Genomic DNA, 26,158 nt, shown 5'->3' on the forward strand with positions numbered 1-26,158 from the left:
TCATCTGTAGATCGAGCCACGTTAGTGAGACACTGCACTATTTTCCTGTTTGTTTGCATAGCTGCTGTACTACTAGCTAAATGGCAAAATGGAACTAAAAGTAAATTCTCTAAGATGTTGTCTTTAAAGAAAACATTGTGCAAAATCCTTTAGCACTTCTTCCCTCTCCCCAACAGAAGTCAAGGAGAAATTTGTGCTTAGAAATGACTTTTTTTTTTTTTTTTTTGGCCACTTCTGCTGTCTTCAAATGAATTACAATATTCCTATCCCCCAAGCTTGCACTAGCTGGAGCACTGATAAAATGGAACTAAAAATATAGTATACTTAAGAACCATTTCATACAATAGAATTAAGCTCATAACACAGAAAAAATTGTCATGCAAAATGTTATGCAACAACAATGTTATTTTGTGCTGACATTGAGATTTGAAAATGTTGCATATGTCAGACATAGCTAGACAAAAAAAAAAAAAAATGTGGACATTTGGAAATAAATGCTCTCTTTTGAGTATCTCAAAACCTATAAAATTATACTTGAGAGCCCGAGTCTCAGCTTAGTGTTCCAAACTGAAACAAAATTTCAAGAAGAAAGGTGAACAGAAAAGCGAACTAAACTAGAAAGCTGCCAAGTAGAGGAATGATGAAAGTTTACGGTACTTGATTTTGGCCTAGGCATGCCTTTGAGCCTTTGATATAACATGCTGGTCTGCGTTTGGGTGGGTGGAGGAGGAGGCCCAGGAGGTGGCAGGGGAGCTGCTTGGGTAGGTGAAGAGAGACAGTAAAAAAGTAAAGACAAAGTGACTTTAACACAGGGTGACAAGTAAGATGACAAATTCTGAAAAGAACAACCAAATAAGCAAAAATGATAAAACACAAATGGAGAGCTGCTGCTTTCTTGGCGATACTTCAACACTACAGAGGTGTGACATTGTTCGACAAGGACTCTTACCAGTGTCACCAGCAACCCCCACCCACCACCACCACCGAGACACTCAGAGGCTGAATGCAAATACCAGATGCTTTATCCAGATGGATACACATGAATGATGGCAGCAGCAGCACTGACCAAAAAAAGATACACTTCATACAATGAAGAACACCTATACGTTAATAGCTGCTTCTTCCTTACAGATGACCAGAAATAGGACTTGATATATTAATAGTTGGAAGATCTGGCTTGTCATCCCCCATATGTTACTTACTTTCTACATAACCTTGCATCTGCTACTTGAACCTCTCTGTGCTTTAGTTTCCTCATCTATAAATTGAGAGTATCTTTTCTGTATATCTTACAGGGTTGCTGATAAGAGCAAATAAAGCAATCTATGGGACAGATCTCTGTAAAGCTCAAGATGCCTACACATGTTTATTGTTACCTCCACATTGTGAGAAGGCTGCAATTAATTGCTTTGCAAAAGCAGATGAAGGGCAGTTATTAGTTCAAGTGAGCTAGGAAATATTCTTGCTCCCTTTGTGGAATTTCAACATGTCAAAATCTGTCATTTTGGGGGAAAATGTGTGGTATCTGATTGTTTCCAGCTCATTTAATTATTTTCAATTTGGAATTCTCGTGGCTTTTATATTGTGGGTTGAATCATATATAAAAACTTGCCAGCTTATCAAATATGTTACTTGCTATTCCAAATGTTAGAATACTGTAATCAGCACTTGACCCATCTGTCATGTGGTTTACAATATCAGCACAGCAAACATCTTATAACAATAGCCTCTCCTTCAATACAGGCACAGAGCACTATCAGCTTCTGCAATTCTCTCTCTTTAATGAGTGTCTCATTAACCTTGGACCTGCTCCTTTCTAATAGTTCTGGTTTATAAAGCAATCTGTATGGTGAGTGGGACATACTCCATTGCCAAGTTTGCTTCTTGGTTTGCTTGAATTTTCAACTGGGAAAATGAATTTTACTGCAGGCATATAGGAAATGGAATTCTAGTGACATTAATAAAAAAAGATTGAGAAATATGGATAAAATATAATATTCTGGTAAAAATCATCATTAAAAACAAGAGTTGGTGAGATCCTTTTCTTGCTGGACCATTTTAATGTTTAGAATACAGGACAAAAAAATTACCAGTTTCCTCTTATTGAAATTGTTTGGGAAAAAATATGTGCAAATAGAATTTGGAAGACTCAATTTTAAATGATAACCATTTAAAAGGAAGCAACTACTAATCCTTTTATCATGAAAAATAGTACTCCATATTTTATATTTTGTTAAAATCTGGTTTTCCACTGACAGCACGGCCTAAAGTTAAGAGCATTTCTGGTAATCCATCCTCATGGCTCTTTCAATGAATGCATGTTACCTGCATGTGCAATTCTCATGGAAATTCCTGACTCATTCTCACCCAGTTAAGTGAACCTGGGTAGAGAAAGACTTGATCTGGTGGTGAATAAAACAATAAAGCGCCCCTGGGTTGATCCATCACCCATGAGGCAGCAGATACATATTTCAGCTAAATGGGTCTTGATGAGAAATTCATAAAGGGATCTCCTCCTGCCAACTGTCTGTCCAGAATTCTGACAGTGAGGTTTGCCACCATGGAAAAACAAGCTCCCTATTTTTTTTCCTCACAGAGCAAAACAAAAACATCATACCTTGGTTTCCAACTTCATTTACCCAATTACCATTGCTCATGTTTACACAATTAAATCTGCTTGGCTTCCAGAGAGAGAGTTAAATGTGACTGCAGAAAAACAAAAAGAGAATTCCGCTGCATGCTCATCTAAGCCAAGGAAGAGATGCATCCGGGAGCGAGAGACACTCCAATTAGCCCTTAAATAACCTGACCATCTCTGGCTCCAGCTAGTGAATTGCCAGTCTCTGAAATATCATATGAGAGATGAATATGATTGATGGAAACTCACTTGTTACCAAGTTCCAGCCTAATGATGTGTTGCTGAAGATGTTAGTGTTTGTATTATGCAATTGCAGAAAATAACTAGCCTGTAGCAATTTGCTATGATTTGGGGGTGGGGGTAGATAAAAGCTCAAGTAGGAACAGAAAGCTAAGCAGATAGCCACATAATACTATCCTGAATACCCAGCTTCCCTAAAATGATGGCTACATAGGCTAAAAATATGCAAGGTTGAAATCTAATACAATTTCTTTAGTGGGATTGTCTATTATGTATACTTGATCCCCTTGATTCTCCAATATCCACTCCCTTTTAAAAGATTCCAGCTCTAGGTCAGTCTAAAGTATGTGTTAATAAAGGCTATTGGATGGATCATGGATTTTTCCTATGTTTTCATTGGAGCCATCATTGTCTCTTCCCTGTAAGGACTTAGGTGGTATAGCTTGTCTAGTCTACCTTCAAAATGTGTCTTGATTTTATCTCACACCATACTAGATCACGTGTTCATCCACACTCTTGCTGAGGGGGTGGGCATGTGACTCAGGTCTCGTCATTTCCACCTCAACTGTTGCTAAAGCTTCCAAGGCAGCCTTCAGTCCCTTTTCTCTTCTGCAGTTCATTCTCTGCCATGCAGCAGTCAGAGTAATCTCTGTTAAGCACACATCTGAACTTGTCATGCTCCTGCTTAAAAACCTTTGAGAGCTTCCCTTCATGATAAGGGTTATGCCTTCATATGCCATAAAAAGAGAGTGCCATCATAGCAAAGGTTCAGCTCCTCTGTTGACTCTTCTACCTCAGCACTTCTGGCCCTTGATAATAGGAAATTATATACATTTGTCTATCTCCTCCTCTGCCAGGGAATTCTGTATTTCTAGGGCCTACAGCAGTGCGGGGGCCAGGGCAGGCCATCAAGTATCGGTAGAAGGGAATCCTCAGTGGATCCTGTCCAATGCAATGCTTTCACGAAAAATAAAATACTCTGTGTTTTCAGTATACATACAAACTACATAGGAGCTCTTATCTCTTATCCAGAGTTCCTGGTTACTTAACAAATGTACTAAGCTGAATTCTGAATAGTAAACATCATAACTTAAGCTTCCAAGCCAGAGAATAACGTCAGGTGTCTAAATTCAATTAAATACTATTTAAGACAGCTGGGCACGGTGGCTTACGCCTGTAATCCCAGCACTTTGGGAGGCTGAGGCAGGAGGACCATGAGATCAGGAGTTCGAGACCAGCCTGGCCAACATGGTGAAATCCCGTCTCTACTAAAAATACAAAAATTAGCTGGTCGTGGTGGTGTTCACCTGTATTCCCAGCTAGCTACTCAGGAGGCTGAGGAAGGAGGATCACTTGAACCCAGGAGGTGGAGGTTGCAGTGAGCCGAGATCACACCACTGCACTCTAGCCTGGGTGACAGAGCAAGACTCCGTTTCAAAAAACAACAACAAAAACTATTTAAGATAATTAAAAATAATTTTACTTAACTTAATACAAATTAATTTAAATTAAAGAAAGAAATAACACTCTGGTGATGGTTTTTCTTCTCTAATTGGGTATCGTATGCCAACTCAGGCTTCGTTCCTAGGGCTCAGCTGTTGCATATAAGAAAAGTGAGCTTAATTCTGCATGGACATTGTGTTGGAAATCTGTCCTTTTATGTGCAAGAACCTTGCTCAGGGGAGTTACCTTCTCTACTCCATGTTATTTTGGTGGGACTTCCAAGGAAAATATCCTTCAGGGACAGTCACATGAGCTACACCTGGCCAACCATAGTACCTCATACCATCATGAGTACTATTATTGGCTCTAGGGTTAGCATGTGACCCAACCTGGGCCATTGTGGCCCTTCTCTGGAATTGTATACAGTTGCTTGGCGAGGAATGCTCTTTTTCTTCTGGAGTCATTAGCTAGGATAAAAGGCTGGTGCTATCTGTGGGCATGTTGCTTCCCAAACTTCAACCATTAGCTCCAGTCACATTAAAGAAGCCTGTCAGCAGTTGGAGATATGAAAACACATGAACATTTTTCATTTCTGAGGCCAACCCCTCCATGGATTTCCTAGCTACATGAGCCAAAAAATTCTCTTTTTTTGCTTAGGCTATTTGAGTTCTTTTTTTTTCTCTGATTCAGTAGTACTACTAAGTACCCACTTAGTCCCCAAATAAACTTTTATGTACATTGCCACAAGCAGTCTTGGGCAGGAGCTTGGAGCATCTGGAGGGATGATGAATAGAGGCAAACACTGAAACAAGGCTAGGGAACACCCCAGTCAGTTCTTCTTGGGGGTCCAGTCTTTGACCTACATCATGCCCTTCTCTGGCACTATCCCCTGCTCTGCAGTGCATCAAAGACCCTGGCCTGGGTAAAATCACCTTGTACTGCATTCCTGTGACACCTTGCTTCTTCCCTTTACTATCATCATCAGATTGTGATTGCTTGTTTCATGTCTGTGTTTTCTACCTTTTTGTTTGGTAAGCTCAACAAGGTTAGGGAGCATGACTGCTTTTGCTCATCACACACTTCCCTGGTATCTGGCATAGCTCCTGGAACCTAGTGGGTATTTAACAAATATATATGGAGACTGCAATGTTGTGTTTGAAATTCATAATAGAAAGACAATTTGAATACCTCTTATATTCCCCTTGACCCTCAAAGTACCATCCCTGGATCAGCAGCTTCAGCATCACCTGGAAGCTTGTTAGGAATGCATACTCCCAGGCTCCACCTCAGACCTGCTAAATCAGAACCTACATTTCAACAAGATCCCCAGGGATTCAGATGGACATTAAAGTTTAAGAAGCACTGTTTTATGATTCATTTCTGAAATGAAATGATATCTTTATACTACACATTTCAACTTGGAAGAACATCCTTTTAAATACTTTCAAACAAATTATATATATATATATATATATAATGAGCACTTACTATGTGCCAGGCATTTGTGTTAAGAGATTTATTTGGAATATGTATTTTAATCTTTGCAATAATCCTCTGGGGAGGAACCATTATTAGCACCTTTTACAGAAAATAAAAGTGAGGTTACAGAGGTTAGAAAACCTAGTGGAGGCAAGAGAAAGATTTGAATTTGGGGTATAACAAATCATTGAGTGCTCAGGCTGGTTTTGAGGTAGTGTTTTCTTGGAGTTGCACATATATGATTCTAACATGTGGATGCTGGATGTCATCGAGTGTCCTACTGGAAGCTCAGACCAGTTAATGGATTGTGGATGGGGCCGTTATGTCTTGACTGAAAGGTAAGGAGGCCTTGTGGGGTGGTGACGGCTCTTGAATAGCATACAGGACAAGAGACTAGAGAGTCACTGACTACTCATTTTATTTTGAACCTGGCTTCTTTTCTCTGGGCCTTGATTTTTCCAACTGTCAATGATCAAGAAATCTCTTTTGTGTCATACAATTTCGTTGCTAACAAGTCACAAGCATTTTATAGTGTAGAAGTTGAAAATGTGGACTTTGGAATTAAACAGGGTCGTGTTCAAATTCTGACTCTACAACTAACCAGCTGTTTAACCTTGGGGAAGTGACTTAACATGTTTCTACTTCAGGATTTCCATGCATGAATGCATAAGTTCTTATTTCATTGAAGTAAGAGGCACATTTTAACATTTCTGAAATCCGGATGCATCTTATGTTTGATAGCACATCATAATATAGTATATGAATGGCGCATCTTATAATTGATGGACCTTTAGATTCAATGAAATATGGTAATAAAACACTTACCTCGCAGGGTCATGGTGAGAATTAAATGAGATATGCAAAACTACTTAGCACATATTCAGTTCTCAACAAACAACGTTTATCATCATCTGCAACATCATATCTTTTTTTCTGATAGAAGAGAGAGACACTGATTTCATATTTGTGGACTCACGACATATTTTAACACATCCTTTTTTTTTCCCGAAATCTTTCTTGGTGACAGTGTTTAAAACATGTTTCTCTTTGTCCCCACCACTTATTGTAAAGTATAGATGAGGTGCTAGTCCACAGAATAATCTGGTCTTGGAAACCCTGATTCATGCACCAATGAAACAAAAAGGGTGGGAAGGCTGGGTGTAGTGGCTCATGCCTGTAATCCCAGCACTTTAGGAGGCCGAGGTGGGTGGATCACTTGAGGCCAGGAGTTCAAGACCAACCTGGCCAACATGGTAAAACCCCGTCTCTACTAAAAATATACAAAATTAGCTGGGCGTGGTGGTGTGTGCCTGTAGTCCCAGCTACTTTGGATGCCAAGACAAAAGTATTATTTGAACCCAGGAGGCAGATGTTGTGGCGAGCCAGGATCCTATCACTGCACTCCAGAGCAAGACTCTGCCTCAAAAAATAAAATAAAATAAAAGAGAAACACTTAGTCCCTCATATATAAGACATGAAGCATGAGATGGTCCTCATCTCAGAATGGCCATCTTGTGGGGATGAGATCATTATTATTGAATTCACTATTATTATTGGTCCCTTATAGAAGACTGCGGGGTGGTGGCTTGGCTCTATATTTTAGTGGGTTTTACCAGCTTGGTTCTCTTTCTCTCTTTCAACAAGCCTTAGATCTGTAGGAAATTTGCCTGAAGACAGAGAAAGATACAAAACCTCAACATCACAGAATCTTCCTGGAAGTCCTTTGGATAGATTTGACCTGATCTAGAAGGTTTCTGTCAATTGGAGAGAAAAAAAGTCCGCAGTTCTTTGACAGCCTTGGGGAAATCTCAACTGCCCTTGGGAAGACTTTACAATGTAAAGATTTTGTCAATGATTCAGTTCCAGAAAGGACTGCTGTGTTAATTTGTAGTCTTCCTATGTGAAAAGTGGTAGGTATCATACTTTTGACCTTATCCATTGAATGAATGGATATTGTCTAAGTGCTCACCACATCAGCTAAAAAGTCTACATGGTAGAAAGAGACAAAAATGCATGGTATTTAAATTCAGACAGACCTGAGTTCAAATCCTGCTTCAGAAAGTTACTTATCCTGTCTGAATCACAGCTCCTTCATCTGCAAAGGGTGCAAAAATAAAGCCTTCTTTATGAGTCTAAGGTTAGGATTGAATCAGAAGCCCTTAGCACAGGGCCTAGGCCCATAGATTCATCGGAGGCTGCTCTCTTCTCTCTCTCTCTCCCCACCTACTCATCATTCATCCATCCACCCACCCACCCATCTACCCGCTCTCCTCTCCTCTCCTTTCCTCCCACCTATCTATTTCTGCATCCATCCATCTATCTATCTATCTATCTATCTATCTATCTATCTATCTATCTACCTACCTACCTACCTACCTACCTACCTACCTACCTACCTACCTATTTATTCTGTCTATATCTATCTGCTGTCTATCTACAAATAATCATCTGTCTGATTTTGCAAATCCTTGGCATATTTGAAGGAAAAAGTTGTTTTATTTCAAATTCCAGTGGAATCGTTATGATGCTCAGAAAATTATGCAAGTATTTAGCCAAGAACTGAAGCAAAACAGCAATAGTAGTGTAGACTTTCTCAGAGCTTTCTGGTTCAGAATGTGTGACGGTTTAAATGGAAATGTATTTAAAATAATAGAATTCATTTGCAGGAGTCACAGCTTTTCTTTCATAGACTAGTAGGCTTTTGCATCTTTTTTTTTAGAGGTACTGTAATTAAATTGAACATGTAATTTCTAATAATGCCACCAGACATAAAGCATAAGTCCACCAAAATCCCATCTGCATACCCCTTAGATTCTTAAAGCATAGTCTGACTAAAGGACTCAGCAGCTGTCCATATTTCAGTCCCCAGTATTCTATCCGCCTCCCTACAATTTGCACGTGTAACTTCGGTGGTGCCCTACCACCTCCATACAGTTGGTTATGCAGACCCATCCATGAATTTGTGCTCTATTCTCATTAAGAAAATTGAAAAGGGAGGGAAGGGGTACAAAAGAAAAAAATTAAAGGCCAGGGAAGAAGTATGATTATGATTGCAATTGAGACCTGATATACTTAGAAAAAACTTCACTCTACCAAGCTTCAAACCCATCTCTGCTTTAACCTTAACTTTTAAGTCCATTTCTACCCTATTCCCTCCTTCAGTCCTTTCTCTTAATTCCTGCTAGTGTGATTTTTCTGCAGTGTAAACCACCAACCTATCTCTTTGCATAAACAGCCTTCAGTGACTCTTCATCACCTTTGCAGTTGAGACCTGTGGAATCTTTCCTCTGAAAAAATCCATATGCATGCAAAAGTTGGCATGATTTTCAAGTTAAGAAATTTTGAACCACGAGATGCAGTCTGAACTCAGCATTATTATGGCATAGAAAGACCTTTGAAGTCCTGTCCCTGCCTACCTTGCCATCATCAGCACCCACCCACTACTATCATCATTTCACTCTGTTTTGCAGCTATGTTGAATTAATTACAGAGTAGATAAAAGGGTGGCTTCTGCCTGAGCTCAGATTCCAGCTACTCCACTTATATTTCTGGATGTGTGTTTTTTAAGTTCTGTGCCTCCGTTTGCTCATCTCTACAATGGGAATAATAATAGTTCCCTCTTATAAGGGCTTTTGAGGAGAAATAAGTTAATAATATGCTTAGAATCATACCTCGAACACAATATGCATTAAATAAGCATTCATTATTTTTTATTAGCTATCTGGTTTTACATATTTGCACATATTACTCTCTTGATGTAGGATGACTTTCCATTCCCAATCCTAGCTCCCCTTCGTTTATTCTAATTCATCTCTCAAGATGCAGTTCAATCCTTACCATCTCATGAAGACTTTCATGGTTTTCTGACAATGCCCCATCCCTCTTACACATAACTCTACCAATAGGCTTTGCAATATACTTATTTACATATATACACCCATTTGCATGCATACTCCATGAAGCTAACAGCTATTTCCCTCTTGTTTACATAGTCTCTGGCTTTTAACACTGTAACTTGCTACAGGATAGGCTCCCACTAACCATTTGTCTAATAAATGAATGAATGAGTGAATAAATGATTGAATAAATATCTTCCTACCAGAGAGAAAGGTTCATGTGTCTTGAACATAGGTTTATGAGTCTTCAAATACTTATCAGTACCCCTATGCTTGGAATGTACTCAGGAATGCTTTCTGAATTGTTTTGAAATGTGCTCAACTGTTAATTTGGATTAACTGATAGTTATTTTTGACAACCCTTTAGACTATAAAAACGATGATCTGCATTCTAATTTATTAAAGTTTTAAGTCAGACCTATTCTCAAAATAGGATCAGAAGTTTTGGGACCAAACAAGAAGAAAATTTCCAAAGCCAGAACTTTCCAAGAGCTTTCCTCTAATAAAACTTCCAGCAACAGTCCCTGTTCGGTCATCCTGTCCATGCTTCCTGCTTTATCACGCGATACATACAAGAACAACATGGACACAACTTCTCTCTGTCTTGGCTGATAAACATTCATCAAAGAACACAAACTTCTCAATAGGGCAGAAAACAGAAAAAAGAAATGAAAAACAAAGAAGAAGGTTCATTTGGTTAAATAACTTTTTAAAAAATGCACATGAGGCCAAATCACTGGAATCCTATAACCAAGGATGAAATGAAGCTCTGCAGCAAACCAGAATTCTATTCCTTTAAAGCTTATGCCTTTTCAGAAATTCTGCTCTATAAAGGTCAACATCAAATGGGCATGAGATGTATTTAGACAGCACAAATTAACTCCTTAAGTATTATTGCAACTCCACATGGCTCTCTGGGAGTACATACCTTAAGGAGCTATTGAAAAACAAAAACAAAAACTGAATATAACTCAACAGTCCTGATAATTTATAATGCATATACAATTGGTTCACCTGCATCCTTTTGATTCTCTATTTGAAAGAGAGAGCACAACAAGGAGAGAAGAGAGAGAAACAAGAACACATATGCAGAATTAATGAGCAAGTGGACCAAAATGCCCCCCACTTATGTGTGATACATGATATTGGAAAGAAAAGGTTGCCCTTGGGTTCCCACCGCCCCAAAGTTTGGGGGCCAGCAAAAAAAGTCTCCTTCACAGAGGTGGAAAATGCTGCACAAATAGAAAATTAGTAAAATTAAGTTTAATGTGAAATCAAGCTATGAAACATACATGAACTCTCCAAGTGACAATTAAGTCATATGTTCTAGGCAAAGTTTAGAGGACAAGGACAAGTCAAAATCTCCAGAGGGAACAAGGAAAAGCTTCCCAGCTTGATAGAGAACAGACAGGAGGCATATAAGATCTAATTTTCACAAAGAATGGACCACCTGGTGTGATCTCATACCCATAATAGTTTGGCATCTTAAACATGGAAAAGAAGGCATGATTTTGCCCCAAATGTCCTTTATCTGACACCTAACACATTGCTCCCCGGCCTAGCTGCTACCTTTTGATTGTGTACCAGTGACAAGCACTTTACAAATTAGGGTTACACACAAGCAAAGTAAAAATGCATTCAGGTCACAGACAGAGAATAACTGAAAAACTTACAGACAAATCTGAGTTTATCACAAACAAATGGCTTAATTGTCTAACCTGTTTTAGGCTGATAAAAAGTGACTGGACTTCTCACACTGGGTTTCACAGACAGAACCAACAGACAAGCCAATGCTAAAAAACTTGAAGCAAGGAGAGTGAGTTGGTTTGGATCTGGATTTTCTTGAAATAATGAAAACAGAAAGAGTGAAGACAGCATGGTGAGGAGGTGGTAGGTACTCACGAATGGTTAAATCCATCACTTGGGAGGCCAAGCAGAAGACAGGATGCTCATACATTTCTCTCTTTTTCCCTATAAAAGAGGATTTGGGCATGCAAGAGGCTTAGGTCAGAGGTAAAGAGGTTAAAGGTCATAGGTTAGAGGAAAACGTTACATTAGCTCAAAGGAAAATAGCCACAGAGTATTTTGGGATAAACACAGGATAAAAGAAAAAGGAGCTTCAAAATTGGAGATCTATTGGATTAACCATTCAGCATGCCGTGAGTCACGAGAGAGATTGTGACCATGATTTTACACGTCTCTTTAGAGCTGTTTGCAAGAATACAATGACCAAAACATCATGAGTAAAGGGAAACAAAATTTCATTGATTTAAGGCTCCAAGATACTAAGGATTTCAGACTTTAGTATCTAAGGCTCTTGAGGTATTTCTTCATAAACATAGTCTCCAGCAATATTACTACAACTTCTTTCCAGAATTCTCAGATAACTAAGCTGTTAATTCTCACAGAGGGGCTCAAATGTAAAAAATGAAAGATTTCTTCTCTGCGGGTAGGATCAGAGCCTTGTAAAAGAAAGTTGTCTGTTAGTAATATCTTTCAGGCTGCAATGTCTCAGCCTATGGTGGACTATGTTCATGAAAGAAAACCTGATACATGCAGCCAGAGGATGTTGGGTTGTCTGAATTAACAATCCCAGCATGCTTTGAAATTGGTGTCTCAGCCACTTTTGCAGAGGTCACATTAAAGTGGCTGAGCCAATCACGGACAAGGAAGGAGAGAAGCGGAAGAGAGCAGGTAGTGTGCAATGAGGTACTTCTCTGAAAAGAGAGTTGAAAAAAAAGAATTGGTTTCTTCAAAGAATCCCCAGACCTAAAAGTCACAGTGCAAAAGATAATTAACACAACCAAGAAGAATTGAGGCACAAAAGGAAATTACAGACCAGCTGATCTACTTTGGAAATGAATGCATTTTTACTTACAGATCTTAAAGTTTGTTTTTGGATAGATTTATCTGAAAGAAGAGAGCAGATCTTACCAAAAGACTAGTAATAGCTAGACCAAGACCTATGAGGCAGCAGCCATGGCAACAAAACGTTTCTTGATCCCATCCCATCTCTGGCCTTGCCTAGAATTGTTAGGTACCTGGCTGACTTTACCAAATACAACCAATCATTACATCCTGGGACAGTAAATGCTGGAACAATTATTTGTTAATATAGCCCTTTAACGACCTCTTGTTCCTCTATTTTTGTCACTCATTACCAAGTCAAGAGTTGATAAACATCCTTTTGGTGCCCAATTCTTAAGTGTTTCTCCCTGGATGCATAACAATGAATTCATTACCACTGGTACACAATTTGCATTGTCAGACAGACAAAATTGAGAGAGGGAGGACGTGTAATGTACAGAACACTGTGAATTTGACATACTCTTAACCTAATTCTCTAAGGAAACAAGGATTTTGGCAGAGTAAGTGACAGGGTCTGAGTGGTTGGTTAGTTTCTTTTTCCCCCAGTTGTCTTGAGGAAGACAATGCGCATTTGCTAGTTTTAGTCAGGTGTCGTGTTTCACGTGTGAGAGAACATCAGATTCCAGAATGCGGACACATTGAGTTTTGCACACAGAACTTCCACATTTATACACTTACACCACTGGTCAAGTTGGGTGTGGCTTTCAAATCACCCTATAGCAGCCAACAGGGTAACAATGAAAAGTGATTAATACCTTCGTGAATGAATAGGTCCCAAAGAACCATATCTTCTCAAGTAGAGTTTACTCAAAGCGCCTTTGGTGATTACTGGGTCATCAGTGACCACTTCCCTAAAACTTGAGAGGGCAGTGGTAACAAGCATCTAAGGTCTGGTGTAACAAGAATGAATGAGATCTAAAGCCAACCTGGAGCCATCATAGATGGCTCAGCACTAACCTGCCATTGAGTTTGAAACACTACCAAAGGACAAGGTACTTTCAGGGGCAAGAAAGAGGCAAAACCTTGATCTTGCTCTTTTCAATTCTTGTATTGCTTCCAATGGTATCAGCAGTGGACAACAGACTGCTTTATTTTCTTCTGTTTAAAGAAGGTGGCAATTCTAGAGAATTCCTTTATAGGAAAACATGAGCCACAAAGCCGATACTTAGGGCCAACAAAGACTCTCAGAAGGACCTTAGTTACCTGATAACATCCTGTTTTCATATTGTTCCCTTACAAAGGTTGTTTTCTGAGCCCCTGTGATGTCTTTTAATTCATTTACTTGGCCACAGCCAAGGAAACTCCCACATTTCAAGTGCTTCCAGGTTTCAGCTTAATATACTCAGATGGACCACTGTTTTCGGGTGCCCTTCAGAAAAGAGAAAGACTTCCCCAGGGAGGCATATCAAAATTTAAATTCAAAACTGGGGGCAGAAGGGAGCCTTACCTTCGATTTTGGCATACTCTGAGAGCCGAGAATAGTTGACTAACGCAGCCTGTTCCAGACATTTACGGATGACTGTTTTCACCTCCTCTTGTGGCACTGGGGTAACAATATCTTTCATCAAAACCTTCAAGTAGGAAAAAGAGGGATAATTAAGAAGGTTCAAGCAAATGTGTCACTCATCCATACTTCTTAGAAGCGTGAAAGTTTAAAATCAGTTATTTGCGACTTAATACGGATTGAGAGCCATGCTTAAAGAGAAAGCACCAGAATTGCAAAGCATTGGCAAAGGCCACCCATTAATCAGGGAAGGGCTAGGAACATATCTTCTGTACATCCCATTTGGGAGTTTGAAGATAAAATATCAAGAGTTTTGGCAGTTTCCTCGCTTCTATTCTGATATTTGATGAATGGTAAACAAATCCTATAAAAATTACAACTAGGTCATTCAACCAAAACATTTCGTTACAATTATGCTTATGTCTTTTTATATATATGTGATCTATCTTTTACTTTCATTCTTACCCTTTCCAAGAGTGAGAGAGTAGCTTTCAAAGCACCTTCAGGTCGACCAAATGGAAAGCAATACCTAAAAAAGACAAAATTCTTCAGGTTGCCTAAATTATTACATTTTAGCATGAAATATGCTGCAATTTGATTCCTATAGCAACTCTCTCTGAGGAATGGAAAATGCTTTTTATTTTGTCACGTTGTGTTATGTTAATCTGAATTCACACCATATATGTGTGTATATAATGTATATATGTGTATGTGTGAATAATGACTAAAGAGGGACTCTGCAAATGTCTGCAGCAGAAAAGAATATTCAGAGTGGTGACATAAGGCTCTGTTTAGATTTCTATTGTGAAGGAGAACTATTCGTTAGCTCAAATGTGACCTTATATGTTATTATCGAGACCGGCATTAAAAAAGTATTAGTTGGAACAGGCTGAAATTCAAATATACTTACTTAAGTCCCCAAAAGATCGATATATGGAATAGAAAAGTGGATTTAGAGCAAATTCATGATTCTGCTAGCCGTCCTTCCCTGCTTGTGGTTTCCTATTGTTATGGACCTCTGCTACTGGTAATGCATTTTACACATAGTGTATGGTCAATAAAGATTTATCCAGGAGGATTTTGATGCCACAGAAAAAAAACTATGTCAGGTACCACTACGAGTTCCAGTGACCGGTTTCAGGTTGACACCGGCCCTTCAGAACACTGTGCATGGGACAGAGGGACTAGCACGGCTACTTAAACCCGGACTATCTTATGTAAGCACCCCACTTCTTCCACTTGCCAGCTGGATTGCCTTGGGCAAGTTCCTTAACCTCTCTCAGCCTCATTTTATTCCTGGTTTAAATGGGGATTATGATAACTAACAAAGTTGTTATGACATGAGTTAATACTTCTCCAGCCTCCAGTTCTGTATCGGTATATAGGAAGTATTTAATAAACAGGAACCATTAGAAATGCTATTATTATTTTTCAGTTGCTATTTCAGGATCTCTGGTCCAGAACCACCAGGACAGCACTAAAAACACCTAATTTGCTCCAAGGGAGAAGTGGGCTATGTGGTGTAAGGTTCAAGCGCAGAACCTGCTGGCTCTCTTGAGTATGCAGGGGAGATTCAACCCACCCAGGCTGATCCAAGGTTCATTCTTTCCCTGTGTAGCCAGCTAGTCCTGTTTCTGAGGTAGTGGAGAAAGTGGAGACTCTCCTAGGAGTACCACTGCCTTCCTTCCTTGTTCACTATGTTCTGATTCACAAGACTTTTTATTTATTTATTTTTACTTAGGAAACTTGAAGAAGCTTCAAATTCAACTTTTTATAATAGATTGATGACCAGGGTGAGCTCAAACATGGAAGAATTTTTTCTTTAAGTGGAAATAACATGAACTTAATAATGTGACGTTTCCTGGTTATTGTGGAACCATGTCTGACTGATTTGCTTGTTCTACTCAGTTATTTCTAAATATCCAATATATCATCTGGTAGATTTACAGTTTTGGAAAAATTAAGCCCTTTAGTTTTCCCTTCCCACTCTCATCTCCTAATTAAAACCCTCCAGCCCCAGATCCTTACCTAAAATGTGTAATCTGATTTTCTAGCAGAACTCGGAGCCTCTCTTTGATTTCTTCAAAACGTTCCTTTTCTTCAACAGTCACAGTTCCGATTCCATCAGGCCTGAAAGAAGACATGTCACGAAATGACGGGAACCTCATATGCTGACACCATCAAATCAAATCTCTAGCAGGAGGAAACTGTCCATTTTAGAAGAAACAACTGCAATGATCGATGTGACCTAAGGAGAAGCCCAGCTATTCAGGGCTGGCTTCCAAAGGGGATGGGTTGTGTTTGGGTTATCATTTTGGAAACATGTGCAGAGCTGTAACTCATTTCGTGTGAAATGGTAAAATGTACAAACTGGTGGCTTGAAGGTTAAGTCCAGCCCCTGAACTTGTTCTGTTTGGCTCACAGCTTTTTAAGAAATTTGAACCAGTTGCCAACATTTTTTTAAATTGGGGAAGTTTGAGAATGCAATTCTGATTTCTGTTTTCTTGAAAATTTGGAACAGCTGGCATTATCAATTGGTGGCTAACAGCTTCTTCTGTACCTGGGACAGACACTCACCTGGTCCATATTGCTAAATTGTGTTACCTATCTCTCTTGTAGGTGCTTGGGTTTGGGGGTCCCTAAATTACGCACAAAAATTCCTACAAAAATCAGGCGACCTGTGTTTGTCTTTCCCAGTGTTAAACGTCTTAAATGGCTCAATTTCCTGCTTATAACTACAGATGTTCAGATTTATTTAAGTGCTCATGTATTCACTGAAGAACCAACCACGTTTTCCAATTGTAGCAAACTGTTACTCATTGTAATAAAAAGGACTCCAGCTTAAATAAATGATTTCAGTTTGATCATTGTATTCTCATGGTTCTGTGCCACCTTTAGGTGCATACATATATCCTCTATTTGTTATGGACCATTCAAGTTGAAAATATAAAGGGAGGATACATATTTATAGCCCAAATTTATCTGTTCCAAACTAAATGCAGGATAATCTGACCCATTCAGAGCCTTCAGCTTCCCAGATCTCATAGTGACTTGTTTTGACTACTGGCTGAGCCAGTTTGCAGATTGGTGTGTCACCATAAAACTTCTATTGGAACATTCTTCAGTTTGCAAATGCAAGTCATCTTGAGACCAAACAAATGGTCTTATTTATAGGCCTTCTCAAGGATCCAGCATAAGTTGGGAAAATCCTTTATACCAGACCAGTCTGACTGCACAAAAGACTTGGCAAATGACAGCAATGTACCTCCTGTTATGGGTTAATCAGTCCGCTTTCCTTCTTTTTTGATAATAAAAACACCCTCTTTGAAATATGAGAAAATTTCCTCTCCCCTGCTTTATAAAAAATACCCCCAAACAGTAAAATTCTGTTCAGTCCATTTCTTCATACTCTTCCAAGGAAAGGAAGAATGATAAACAACAGGTAGGTTGTCTTCAAATTCTCTGGCAAATCTCAAATGTTAATTTACAAAGTTTATTTAAACATTTTTTAAGAGACAGGGTCTTGTTCTGTTGTCCAGGCTGGGGTGCAGCAGTGTGATCATAGCTCACTGCAGCCTTGAACTCCTGGCCTCAAATGATTCTCCTGCCTCAGCCTCTTGAGTAGCTGGGATTATGGGTGCAAGCTACCATGCTTGACAACAACAACAAAATTTTTTTACATGAAATGTCCATGAATCTACAGTTAGATTATCAGGATGAATTTATTGGCCTCCACAAAACATATCATGGCATTTGTTTGTAACTTTTCACGCATATGTTACAATCTACAACTTCCTTAAGCTGTGGTTTTTAAATTTCTTTAACCAAAATTCAGCTTGTTAATGAACTGAACACACATTTGTTTATATAATTAGCATGTGCATGCACACACTCAACTGGGGGACAAATGGAGCAATTTAAAGCATTTTGTTTCTTAGTGGGGAATTAACCTAGAGAAAAATGCTGTTAAATACAATTTTACAGTTCAGAAAGGGTTTACATATCACAGCAAAAAGCATGGAGACTGTTTAACATGAAGAGCCAGGATATGTGTGGTCATTGTTAGGAGATAAATCTCTCTGAGAATAAAACCATTCATTCATTACCCTACAAGCCTTCTAAGGCAATTAGGCAATTAGAAGGCAGCTTTCTGCTTTGTGTCTGAGATGATAAAAACTGAACATTTAGTGTATGCTTGGCCTTCTCCGTCAATTCTCACTATAAAGGATATTATTGCAAACCTAACATTGGATTATGTTTTTTCCTTTCGTTCTCATGATTCCCATTTGTAATTATTAAAAGTATCAGATAGCAGCTTCTGCTTCCCTGATAACCTCTCCTTGGACTACTTTCTGAACACCATTAATCTTGCTATTCCAATAAAAGTAAACAACTAATAATTAGTGTTGTTGTCTCTTAAATTTGCTTCTTGATCACCCATGTCAGCGTGACTACTTTTATTTTAAATAAAACAAACTCACTTGACTAAGTCTGTAAGGTACAAGTACAGAGTTCACCCATAAAAACAGGTGATAAAACAATTTGATGTCGAATGATTTTGACATAAAATGTAAATTTGTTTGTAACTGCCAGAACTGCTCTGAAATGGTATTGGTAACAGGTGATGCTGCTTTACCAAGTGAGGAAAAAACATGCAGGAATAGCAATTTGTCAAAGATCACAGGTTGTAACCAGGTCAGTTAAAAAGCAAAAAGATCCTCTTTTTTTGTTTGATTTCACTTCATTGTTTTTGAAAATTCTGTCAAACATCAATTTCTTGTTCATTGACCCCTATAATTTGGCAGTATTAACTATACAGGTTTGGATAGATCTCTATAGAGTTATTAACTGAAAAACTCAGGTTTCGTGCTTTGGAGAGCACTGTTTTTCCACAGAAGCAACAAGACACTTTTTCTAGAGCAGTGGTTCTCAAACTTGAGCGAGTCGCAGCATCACCTGGTGACAACCTGGATTGGTGGGTCCCCTGAAGTCGTTGATTCAGTAGAGCTGGGGTGGGGTTTGAGAACTTGTATTTCTAACAAGTTTTCTAGTGCTGCTAGTGCTGCTGGTTCGAGGACCACACTCTAAGAACCACTGTTCTAGAGAAAAAAAAAATATTAGGTGGGTGGTCCTTCCAGTGTCAGAGAGACTTTTGATTCAGGGTTCCCGATTTCTCTTAGGTTGGAGTGGATTTGGAACCCAAGATATTCTGCAAGAGATACGTGATATTATTTATGAATCCCTTCCAAAAGTGGCATTTGTATTGTTTACAAGGTGCCATTCCAAGTAGTGCTGGTTGCAAAATAAATAGTAGAACTATATTGGTATCTTTCAGATGCCATGCTTTTGTTTTGTCTTTCTGAAAATATTTGGGGGTGATTCTACAACTGTCATAAAACTAGCTCTGCATCTTTTTCCTTTCTCAATCCTAAATCACTTAAGGAGACACAAAGAGTGAAAGAAGAGGGGGGTGAAGCTGGATTTTAAACTGCGAGCTAGAAAATTCCAGGCCGATACGTGTCTCTACACAGAACATCTATCTAGAAGCCTGACTCTCTCACCCTCTCATGTCCTGACCGTGAATATTCTAGTCTTCTTGCTTTCAGGCTTCTTAGCATCCATTGCCACTTTCTAAGCCCTGGATTTGGAGGAGTGGCCTCAGCCACATTCTGACCACTCTCGTGTGAGGGTAAATCGAACTGCCCCTTCCCCTACTATTAATGCTGAAGGGCTTCCTAGAGGCCGGCTCCTCCGTTTCACAGCCACTCCATATTTAGGCTGGACTATCGCCTCAGTTCAGCTACCAGGACACTCTCCTCTGGAATCTTTACATTGAATAAATGATACAAGGCTAGAAGAAACAGATGGAATTTGCATGTTCCAGCAGCTGTGCCTTGACCAGACTGTCCTTACAGGTCAGTAGTTTTTGATCTTGTCTATTAGAATTGTGAACGGTCCCATCCTCAAAGCTCTATCTCTCTCTCTATCTATCTATCATCTATCTATCTATCTATTTATCAATCAATCAATCAAACATCTATCAAGACAGGGTCTCATTCAGTCCAAGGTGGAGTGCAGTGGCGCAGTCTCGGTTCACTGCAGCATTGACATCTCAAGCTCAAGCGATCCTCCTACTGCAGCCTCCTGAGAGGCTGGGACTGCAGGAGCATGCCACCACACCCGGCTAATTTTGTTTTTATTTTCTTCAGACACAAGTTCTCATTATGTTGCCCAGGCTGGTCTCTAACTCCTGGGCTCAAGTGATCTTCCCACCTCAGCCTTGCAAAATGCTGGCATTACAGGCATGAGCCACTGTGCCCAGCTTGACATGGGCATTTTTAAGGTTTCCCATGTTACTCTAACATATGGTAAGAACCATTGCATCAGTCCTGCTTTCTACTCTTCCGTAGCTGACTTGATTCCAGCATTCCCTTCCCTGTCTTTGAGGCCCCCAGCATCATCCTAATAAACTCTCCTTTGCTTAGATTATCCAGAGTTAGTTTTTGTTACTTATATTGAACTTGATGTAAGTTCATAAAGCACATATCCCTTCCTTCACAATGTTCCAAATTTTAATAGACGATGCCTTTGAACTTAGCTTTAGAAACCCATGCACACGTGTGCACACACACGCGAACATAGCCCCTGGTCTCTGGTTCCACCTAACTGCACACTGGCTAACAACTCACTTCTTGTATATCATGATCCCGCAAACTTGAGACAATATGCAGGTCAAGTGCAGTCATTTTTGGAGCTGTGCTGAAGACTGGAAGCTCTCCCACCTGCAGGCCATCACTGGAGCCAGAAATGGGTCTCTCCAGCCACAGCAGACTATATCGCATCTGACACAGCGGGCATCTCCGCAATCCACCTTTCAAGTTTTCGGCAAACCATTTTCTCACTGTCCTTCACAAAGTTGACATTTTCGGCAGCATGATAGGAAAGATGTCATGTCAGCTGTTCTTCAAGTTCTTGTCACAGTGGTTAGCACCAGTTCTGTCATCTTCACTCTCCTCACAGTCTCCCATCTTGAGCCATGTCACAAATAATAATATATCTAGAGTTGTATTTTTCTTTTTTTTTTTGTCAAATTGAAACTACCATAACCCAGCTGGCCATCCTTTGAGTGACTGCTTATGCAAATTATTGTCTTCTTCCCAAATGCTCCTGACCTGGAGCTTATTAATTAATATCGATTATAGGATTAATATAATTAAGTACTGAGCTTTTAATGTGAAACGTTTTAATATTTGAAATTAAGTGTGAACAGTGTAGTCAAAGAATTCAAGATTCAGTGTGTTTTGTGAAATGAATTTACCTCTTTAGTGTCATTAAATTGTCACTACACACCCAGGTGAGCACACAGATTTTTAGCAGTTCATTATCTTGCTAGAATGGTTCTCCATATTATGTTAAAAGCTGGGCCACAAAACCTTCTTTTGAAAGGTAAGATGTCTCTTCAAGAGGGTCAGGATGCTAAATTAATTCAAAGCTTACAATGATCTATATGTTCTGATATTGCATCTATTTGGTGATTAAGGCAGAACCCAGGTGTAAAAAAAAAAAAAAGTATGAATTCAACAGAAGAGGAAAGAGTGTCTGGTCCACTGCTCTGCATACAACCAGCTTTCAGGCTCCAGTTACTACCAACAAGGGGTAAAACTCCAGCTGAAGAGGGAATATACTTTCATCTCCAAATGCAAATGTCCACATATGCTGGTGCAGGCACCGTAAACATGATATATTCTCTCTCTCCAAATGGATGCATGCCTGCAGACCACATTATGGATCCATGAAAATGTCCTTAAACAAGCATGATAACTGAATCCTACTTGCTACGAAATTGTTCCAGCCCAGAAACACGAGAGCTTAAAGGGACAGAGAGGGACAGAATATCTTAGTAGATGTTCTTTGCAGTGCTCCCTGAATAGGACACTTAGACCAAACATCCTCATTTAATCTCTGACTTAAAAAGAAAAAGACTTCTCCTAGAAACTAACTCTTTATTACTTCTAGTTTTAGAATGATACCTTCGAATTTAATCCTTGCATGGAACGTTTTCCTTTGTCTCTTTCAAGTGATTAATAACCACAAATTCAAGATAGCACCAAAGCATTATCTTCTCAAAAGGAGATATCCCTGCTTGCTCATCTATATGGTTTGTACAATCCTATGTTAATTATAAATTATAATTAGGGCTCTCACATCCCATAGTTACTGCTTCATTATGAAAGCCAGCCTCACCCCTTCCTCTCCTTTCCTTCCAGCGCATGCCCTTTTCTAATTATGCCCTGATGCCCTGGGGCTCAGACATGCTGCTAAAACAAATATATCAAAGTGTTTGTATCACAAAGAATAAGATAGGAAGCAACAATAAGCAATTTCTACAATATTACAAGTGTGCATTGTAGCTTCTTGGGGCTACTATTTAATTTCAAAACCGGGCTTGGAAGGGGCAAAAATATACCAGTGAGGACTGTCTTGACTTATTTACAGTTCTTCTAAATATGTGGTTATAACTCAACAGTATCAGAAGGTGTCATTAATTCTATTAAAGGATGAAAGTAGTTGAGAAGTCTCTCTCTACTGAACAATCACAAAGAATATGGATGCTATGGGCACGAGGACATTAGTCAAAGTGGCTCAGGCTCAGTCCAGGTATTGAATGAAGCAAGAACACAACAGATGATTACAGAAATTGTATAAAATGCAGGAAAGCATGCATTTTACCCCCAAGAGGACCAATTTAAAAAACTGGCACCACATAGATTTTTCCTGTTGAGGAATAAGAGATGTGTTTCTTTATTTCTAGACAAATATAGACAATTAATCTTTAGATTCCATTCTGAAGACATTATATACACAATTCTGAGTGGTCAGACCAGTAGTATGTGTGACTTTTTGATATCACATCCACTCTAAAAGGGGTGTGACATCTGAAAATATGTTTTTGTAACAGTTAATTCAATAACCATGGGATAAAGACACATTGTTGGAATTTTAAAAGGAAAAAACCACATTATTTGATGGTTTGTTATGGGCCAGAAAGATTGTACCAATGGAAGAGGTAATTTAGCGTATTTCACAAGATTTCTTGTCTCGATAGGAAAATCTGCTGTTCTCATGGGGAAAGTCAGGAAGAGAGTCACGTGGGTTAAAAGGAGAAAAGTTCCAAAGAGAATTTCTCCTTGGACATCTGGGATGCCTACTTATACTTGAAATTTGTTTGAAAATTTTTCCCACTTTCTCTTCCAAGTACTTCCTATTAAGTAAAGCTGGCTCCTTAGAATTCAGAGAGCATGACTCAGCCATGTGCAAGGCCTTGCTCAGAATTGGAAGGCCAGCTAGCGACATGCTCATGTTCACAAGTACAATAATCCTTGTGGTCAGTGTGTAACACGAGACCAAGAATGTGGGGGTGTTTGTTATACTGCATCCATGCCTGCCTGCTACATAAAGTGCTATATGCAGAGGTCAGTAAAACAGAGATATCCCCACTACTCAGTTTTTGCCTTTATCTTTGTGGGAAGAAGAGCTGAGAAGCACCAGACATAATGTCGTTGTGTGTGTGTGTGTGTGTGTGTGTGTGTGTGTGCGCGCGCGCATGGGTATGAGAAAGAGAGAGGAGGGAGTTAGAGTGAAAGAAAAAAATGTGTTACTCATTTACTACTAGGAAGGCATTCAACAAAAAGAAATAAAAGGAACCATTATGTGATATGGATTAAAAGGACCGCCCAACATTGGAGGCAAGGGCACAGTCAATAAGGCAATCATTGTGGTCCAGGGGAGAGAACATAGAGACCTAAACTATGGTAGTGACATTGAAGAGAGGAAGAAATGGATGTACTTGAGAGATACTTAAGGGCATTGTCAGGATATAGAAATTGAATTGTTGTGACATATTAGGGAGAAAGAGAAGTCAAGGATGGCTCTTGAGGTTCTATCTTGGGCAACTGGGAGGATGAAACCACTTACTTAAGAATCCTGGCAGAGTAACAGGAGAAAAGTGAGTTCCATTCGATTGTTTGGTTACTCAAATCTTAACCTACAAGGGATCATGTGGTATCTGAACACGGGCAGCACCTTGGCTCCAAATACACCTCCTAAAAGAAATCTTTAGAGCACACTTTCAGAGATTTTTAAGATTCATGCCATCTTACATCTGCTTTACTCATTAATCTATGCAGCTTACTTTGGATTGGGGCGGTTGGCATTATAGATTTGTTAATTGCTGATACAATGTAGTTTCTACACAGGCCATATGTGAAGAGCAGCACTGGCATTCAAGAAATGTTAAATAATAATGTAAATGAGAAAAATTTCCAATCCCAATAATAAAGGGATCCAAGGAACATTGACGCAACTTGCAATCATCAGAGCTGTTTGATTGCCTTGTCACTGTGGGATAGTGACCAAAGTGATGCTAATCTAAATGTCATCTAGAAATAATACTAAAAATATTATGGTGAGAATTAAGTACTGCAACCTTAGAAGCTGATTTAAAAATTAGAAGATGTAGCAATTTACATCTGTGGATTTTATGATCGCCAAATGCAACCAGCTGAACATACTCACATTTTCCTTTTTCTTCCGTCTCTCTTTTCAGAAAATGGGTTCAGTTTTAAAGAGTTAGTTAAAACTAATGTTCCCTCAATCAGTGGGTCTCAAACTTTGCTTCATATTTGAATTACTTGAGATTTTTAACTCATGATGTTTGGGCCACTTTCCAGATTAATTGGAATCTCTGCAGGTGGAGCTCAGACATTAGCATTTTTAGCCTCTCCAAGTGATTCTAGTGGGCAGCCTAGTTTGACAACCAAAATTCTAAATATGTGTAATCTAAAGACCTAATGCTTTAGAATCATGGCCGAGAGGGGTTATTAAAAGTGCAGATTCCCAGCTCCATTTAAGACTTGCCAAAAGAAATTATTTGAGGATGGGACCTAGTACTCTGCATTTTATCAAATCTCCTCATGATTTATGTGCACACTGAAGTGTGAGAACCACTGTACAAATTGAAAATCAGTGATGGTACCTGTTATGCTTTTAGACATAGGGTAAGTCTTGTGTAAAAGAAACAACAAATCCATGTAACAGAAAAATTCAGCTCATCACCAGGGAGTTTGGTTTAAAACAGGGTTTCTTGACCTTGGCACTATTAACATTTTTGGCTTTGTTTTCAGGAGTCTCTCCTGCACATTATAGGATGTTTAATAATATCCCTAGCCTCTACTTACTAGATGAAAACAGTACCAGATGTGGCAATCAAAAATATCTCCAGATATTGCCAAATGTCCTGTGTGTGTGTGTGTGTGTGTGGGGTTACCCCCAGTAATTCTAAAAAATGCCAAACATGTGGATGGTTCCATATATCCCAGTGTTTGAAATTATGAACAGCAAACATCTTCCTGATTGACCAGATGTGTCTACTCTTGACTGCAGTAACTGTGATTCACAGAACGTAGTTTTCCATAGAGATGGTGCACAAGCTTCCAGAACAGATGGGAGAAACTTGGTCACTGCCACCTCAGTGGTCATTAATGATTTCCAGCTGCAGCAGGGCAAGGTTCTGCCTCTGTCTGTGGAAGTGCTGAGTTAATAATAAGTAAAAAACATATTTTTACCTAATTTGAATCTGGTTGTGAGATCTCAGTGAGAATGGGCTCTATTCAGTTAAAGGCAGTTAAAGGGCCATTGCTTTCACGAGTCATGAATTCCCTTTTTTTTTTTTTTTTTTTTTTGAGATGGAGTCTTGCTCAGTCCCTCAGGCTGGAGTGGAGTGGTGCGATCTCAGCTCACTGCAAGCTCCGCCTCCCGGGTTCATGCCATTCTCCTGCCTCTGCCTCCAAAGTAGCTGGGACTACAGGCACCCGCCACCATGTCCGGCTACTTTTTTTTTGTATTTTTAGTAGAGACGGGGTTTCACCATGTTAGCCAGGATGGTCTCGATCTCCTGACCTCGTGATCCACCTGCCTTGGTCTCCCAAAGTGCTGGGATTACAGGCATGAGCCACTGCGCCCGGCCATTAATTCCTTTTAAATCTGGAACAAAGAATAGATAATATCTCCACAACCAAATGCTGGTCATGC

General features: G+C 39.3%; 1 protein-coding gene across 14 annotated transcripts in view; it reads right to left on the reverse strand.

Annotated features, from left to right (window-relative positions):
- The window catches only part of CADPS (calcium dependent secretion activator), a 492,502-nt gene that overhangs the window by 106,296 nt on the left and 360,048 nt on the right, over positions 1–26,158 (reverse strand). For 6 of the 14 annotated variants that reach the window (XM_030927221.1, XM_030927198.1, XM_030927225.1 and 3 more), the window contains 3 exons: positions 16,097–16,198; positions 14,534–14,597; positions 14,012–14,135 (listed from right to left, as the gene is read on the reverse strand). In XM_030927221.1, the coding sequence (XP_030783081.1) occupies positions 14,012–14,135; positions 14,534–14,597; positions 16,097–16,198 (290 nt within the window). Of the gene's footprint in view, positions 1–2,090; positions 2,100–10,710; positions 10,729–11,598; positions 11,668–13,746; positions 13,759–14,011; positions 14,136–14,533; positions 14,598–16,096; positions 16,199–26,158 lie in introns of all 14 variants that reach the window. The other 8 variants (XM_030927238.1, XM_030927219.1, XM_030927231.1 and 5 more) reach the window with 3 other exon arrangements.

The sequence above is a fragment of the Rhinopithecus roxellana genome, chromosome 1 (assembly GCF_007565055.1).
Source record: "Rhinopithecus roxellana isolate Shanxi Qingling chromosome 1, ASM756505v1, whole genome shotgun sequence".
NCBI classification, from domain to species: Eukaryota; Metazoa; Chordata; class Mammalia; order Primates; family Cercopithecidae; genus Rhinopithecus; species Rhinopithecus roxellana.